Source organism: Sander vitreus, chromosome 18, assembly GCF_031162955.1.
Source record: "Sander vitreus isolate 19-12246 chromosome 18, sanVit1, whole genome shotgun sequence".
Taxonomy (NCBI): domain Eukaryota; kingdom Metazoa; phylum Chordata; class Actinopteri; order Perciformes; family Percidae; genus Sander; species Sander vitreus.
The window spans coordinates 11,201,760-11,206,933 of NC_135872.1; the positions used below are offsets into that span (position 1 = coordinate 11,201,760).

A 5,174-nucleotide genomic window follows, 5' to 3' on the forward strand; every position below is an offset into this window, starting at 1 on the left:
AATATGACACTGTTCCCATTATCATTTTATCCCAGCATTTAGCCCACACTGCCCCCAACTGGGGCACTGTTAGGAAACACTTCACATAGCCTATCTAAAAGAACACCCCTGTAAAGAAAGAATGGGCACTAGTTGAGTTAATGGATTACAGAAGTTCTTCCTCATAAAGGGCAGAAAGCGGAGCTCCTATAGAAGTTGCATAACGTAACAATACAGTGTTCTGTTCTCATTAACTGTTTGTACTTAAACCTACAGGTTGAGTATTAGGTTTTCCATATGGGATTGTGATGCATTCAAGCTTTGCATCTGCTGAGGTGCAGCAATTAGCACCCCTCCTGCTGTTGTATATACAAAAGGCTGCCGCGTGTCAAGCCCTCCACACTGCGCACGAGCCTTCTTCCATCATCCAACTCAGCAGGCAATGACAGTATGGGCACGTGTTTCTTCACACCTCACACACAAATGGCTACACAGACAGAGATACTGAAAGGTGAAGGGGTTAAAGAGTTTGAAGAACACGTTTTTTATCAACAAGAGCTTATCTAACCAATCTCAATTTAATCACAAACCTAATTAACATCACATCACTAGATAGACCTGCAGATAATGATACCTCTACATTATGCGCACTTATAATGGGCTACATAGTTGGTGAAGAGAACAAGTTCACCTAATGACTGTTAAACATCGAATCAAATTACCATTACAGAGTTCACCTTAGAAATATGTTTTAAATCGGCTAATCACTCGTGATATTTTTATTCTACATACAATATTAATAAGAAAGAAAGTGGCCATATGGTTGGAGTTTGCTGAAGTGTGACTTCGCACCTCAACAGCGTGGCGCAAGGAGACACTTGGGGACTCGTCAAAGCGCAATTTGGCACTAGCTACCCAGGGCCCTGATAAATAGGAGGTTCTTAGCTGCCTTCAGTCACACATCCTCTGAGGACTTTACGCAGGACTGACCACTACAAGGAACTATGGGGACTTTCACTACCAAAGTTGGATTAACTTCTGTTTTTAATGGAGACAATGTGACTCAGCAGTCCGGTCGTTTGTGGAGACCATGGACTGGAACAGAGGACACAACTGGGGCGCACAAAGTGAGTTTAGACGACTTGATTTGACTTTTAATGTTTTTTTTTATTCAAACGTGCGTTGTTTAATGGATAAAAAGTTTAACAAAGTCGTTCTGTTTTAACTTTCAGGCTCACTCTATTCACGGAGAACTTTCTGCTGCACAACTCCCCAAAGCTCCTCAGTTCATTCACCCAGTGAAGTAAGTAGAGTTTTGGTAAATTATCTTTAATTCTTGTGCGGGTTATTTCTTTGTACGCATTTCTTATTAATTTTTTTTATGTCTTTTTAAAGGTTGTACTGGCCGAAATCGAGATGGTTCGATTATCTGTACCATGAAGCAGAAATGCTCCTGCGCAACTATCCGGTTCAAGCGACCATCTGCCCCTACGAAGACTCCAGCAGCGATGAAGACAGCGATGATGAAGAGGAGGAGATAGAAAAGGAGCTGAACTAAATGTGGCTCTCTCAAGCCATTGAAGACGAATTGCTTCATAATGTGATAATATATTTATTTTAACTTATTACTGTAAATATATGTAAATTGACCTTTTTCACTGTTTAAGTTATTCATTTAACATGTCTACCTCTTTTGTACTTTGTTGAGAATTGCAATAAAATGCATAAAATGAATGTCGTTGTCTGGGGCTTAATTATTGATTTGAATCAGGTTTTATTCGGTAGTCGAATCAGTTATACAGGAACAGGAACAAAACAAAGTTTTTTGAGCGAAGGGAAAGACCTTCTCCACTGGGACTGTATAAAAAAAGACCTATTTGAAACTCTGTAAGACATTAGACATCAGTATTGGTTTATGTGTATCTGGGCTCTCTGTTTGTTTTTTTCATTTGCTTCTTCATTAAAGCATCTCTATAACATTATATAGCCTAATTTCATTTTCCTTATAATTAGAATCAGAATCAGAAAAGGAAAAGAAAATTATGTGGAATTTGCCTTGGTAAAAGGTGCATACATAAACAAACAAACAAACATATTAAACATTATAAACAATAAATACAGAAAAGCAAATATATACAATGCCAAGTAATATTGCATAAGAAAAAAAGGCTTAATGGGTTTAGTGCAAAACTTGCAAAGAATATATAGTATATGCAATGCAGATGTAAAGTCCAGGATGAAGGTTAGTGCTCCGCAGCGCTGCGGAGGAAGGTCTGGCAATGCGAGACAAGTGCAAGTGGAGTGGCTAGGGGTTATTTCCTGGAGCTCACGGACACGTCTGGGCTTAATTACTTAGAAGTTGTAGCAGAGTAGGTTTATCTGACACATCCGCGTGCTTATGGCTGAACAGCTCTTTTCCCATGGATAAGTGCAAGGTGGTTAAAGCGCCATTTCCTGCGCACTGTCGCCTGAAGTGCGGAAACTGCGTGAGCGTGACACGGGAGGTGTCAACCGGGTCAGGAGAGCACAAAGATCTGCGGTGAGATAGTCAAAGGGAAAACGTTTGCAGATCTCCAATGAAGCTACCAGCTTAGACAAAAACCACATCAGAGTTATCATTATTTCATGAATTCAATGATGGTTGGACTTTAAATATTCTCTTTATATACATCAGGACAGACTACTCTCTACAGAGGCGTGGATTTGCTACCAAAAGATGTATGCCATAAAAAGTGTTTACTTTCATCCACTCACAGGATAGAAAACGAAGGAATGAATAGATTGATGAATGGTTTGATAACACGTGAATTAATGACTGAATGTATATTCAAATTCAGATCATTTAATGGAGCTATTAAAAAGCTTTCATCATTATAGTACTACTGTGCAGTGCCCCACCTTCTCACACAAACAAACAAACACATTTACTGGTATTACCGTAATGGCATCAGGCAGAACATATCATGATGGGTAAAGGTTTTCAGTCTTTTCCATGATTGTGTTGTTTTTTATTATTCATTTGTGGCATCATTTAATATGAGCGCTATCAATTGCATCATTTATCTCTACTTAGAAGTTTTGTCACTCTGACTAACCATACAAAAAAATAAACAAAATAAATCAGAGCCGGATTAACACATTACCTTACAGGGCCCTGGGGCAAAAATAAGGCGTTGGGCCTTTAGTGACCCCTTGTTCCTCCTGCTCACTGGCATTGTGTATGTACACCATTGCCTCCAGTCTTTACTACAGACTACACATTATATCTCATCTAGACATCTAACAACAAGCTACTTGTGTGTCCAACAGGTTTAGGTAATAACAGTAAAGCACAATTCTATTTGATAATGTCACAATATCACCTAAATAATTGGAGAACACATTAATTGTAAATTAAATTACAACAAACCAAATACAGTGAACCTGGGGCCAGGATCGCTGGGCGCCTGGGGCAACTGCCTGCTGATTTACAGCCTGCCCGGTTAGTAAATCAGCCTTTGTATTAACAATACTTATTAATACGTATTATTCAGATATGTAGTCATTGGCATGCAGAAAGGAAGTCGTTTTATTGTTTTACAGTTATAAGGGAGCAGCAGGTTTAGAGTGACGTTTGCTGTAGATGTAATAATACTGTTGTACAGTTGGATTTTAAACCACAAAATAATGTCCATGAACTGTTTAAAATGGGTGTCTTGGCTCATTGCATATTGCTGATGAGCGGGGTGCTCTTATTTAAAAGTTTCTTTGAACTGCACAAAGCATATTGTTTGAATATGAGATAGTTTAGTGCACGGTTTGTAAAACTTAAATACTTCCATGAAACTGCAAGACTTGTCATCTAACATGCAGTCTGTGCTCAGTAAAAATATATCACATTTTGTATTTCTGACTCACTTGAGCTCTTCAACTGACCCCCGGTGCCAACCTTTCAAGTATTTCTGTGGGAACCCTTCGGATCATCTTTAGGTGTTTTGCAGGGTGCAAAGTTTACACACCTTATTCACGTGAAAAACGGTGGTCTCTGACTGCACCAGGGGGGCTGCACTGCCACTGAACTTCTGACCTCCACTGGACAGACTGAGTTATAATTAAAACGACGACCTTTATAATGAATTAATAAACTGGTTTTTGTACACTTTTTTTTCACACCCACATTGATACTAAAACACAATTATGAAGACTGAAGGGGTGTAAAGCAAAAAAAAACAAGGTTGTGCTGAATGTTTCTAGAGCGTAATGGGTAAGGGAGGCTACTGAGCACCAAACTCAAATTGAATATTTATACGCAGACCTGACATTAGGAGCTGGTGATGAAGCTCTGATAACCTCTTCAACCCTGGCCTGCATGGTCGAGATTTTCCCAGGCCTGGGTGTCAGAGCTGGTGGTTTTAGGAGTGTCACTTACTTGGGTGTGACATTTGCTCACCTCCTGAGTTAAATATAAAACCAGCCAGGGACTCATGCCATGTCTGATGAACTTATAACCTTTACTGCTCACACTTTAGGTCAACTGAAGCAGACATTCCTTAGTGGGTTTATCTACATGTGCATACATTACCTTGTGTTTAGTGGTAGCAGTTACACATGCAGTGGGGGATTGCTGAGAAGGAAAGTATAGCTGAAGAAAAAAAGAGATGTGTTTGTGTATGAGTGTGAAGCAAAGTGTTTTCAATGAAATGCACATGTGATGAATTTTGCTCTTACATAATGTCCTCCTATCCCATAATAACTTTGTGAATTTTGGTGAACTTTGCACACTTTTAACTTTTCAGACACATGCTGTCCTTTCCCAGGAAGTGGTGTGAAGTTGAGTGCGAGGAATACACACCTAAGGGGGGAAACGCTATTAAGCCCCAGGTTTGACCTCTGCGGCCGATCACGTGTCACAACTGCCCTCTCTCCTTGCCTCGAAATACGCTAGTCTCTAATAATGAGTTAAAATAGTCAGATTTTAATATAGAATATAAAGTGATGGATATCATTCTTCCCCTGGTCCCGTCTGTTAACTTTAGATCTACGTAGATCACAATTATACTTTAAAAGTTATAATTTTCTAAGCAATTTTCTAATTTTCTTTGTTGTAAAAGAACGCCTAATTTGGTGGTGCTCAAAATTGAGTATTCATGAGCATGCAACGATTTTGTCACTGAAGATGTTACTTTGTGTGACTTTTAATCTTGTTATGAAAATGC

General features: G+C 39.2%; 1 protein-coding gene across 1 annotated transcript; it reads left to right on the forward strand.

The window, feature by feature from the left end:
* The first annotated feature begins 983 nt into the window (after nucleotides 1-983).
* Nucleotides 984-1,537, forward strand: ripply2 (ripply transcriptional repressor 2). The gene is made up of 3 exons (XM_078275481.1): nucleotides 984-1,106; nucleotides 1,212-1,282; nucleotides 1,375-1,537. The coding sequence occupies exons 1-3, from the start codon at nucleotides 984-986 to the stop codon at nucleotides 1,535-1,537; spliced, it is 357 nt and encodes a 118-aa protein (XP_078131607.1).
* The last annotated feature ends 3,637 nt before the right edge of the window (nucleotides 1,538-5,174 follow it).

What these genes read in the sequence shown, in the direction of transcription:
- ripply2 (XM_078275481.1), top strand. Translation starts at nt 984, where the DNA reads ATGGGGACTTTCACTACCAAAGTTGGATTAACTTCTGTTTTTAATGGA. An exon ending in ACACAACTGGGGCGCACAAA is followed by an intron (nt 1,107 to 1,211) that starts GTGAGTTTAGAC and finishes TTTAACTTTCAG; the next exon opens with GCTCACTCTATTCACGGAGA. An exon ending in CAGTTCATTCACCCAGTGAA is followed by an intron (nt 1,283 to 1,374) that starts GTAAGTAGAGTT and finishes GTCTTTTTAAAG; the next exon opens with GTTGTACTGGCCGAAATCGA.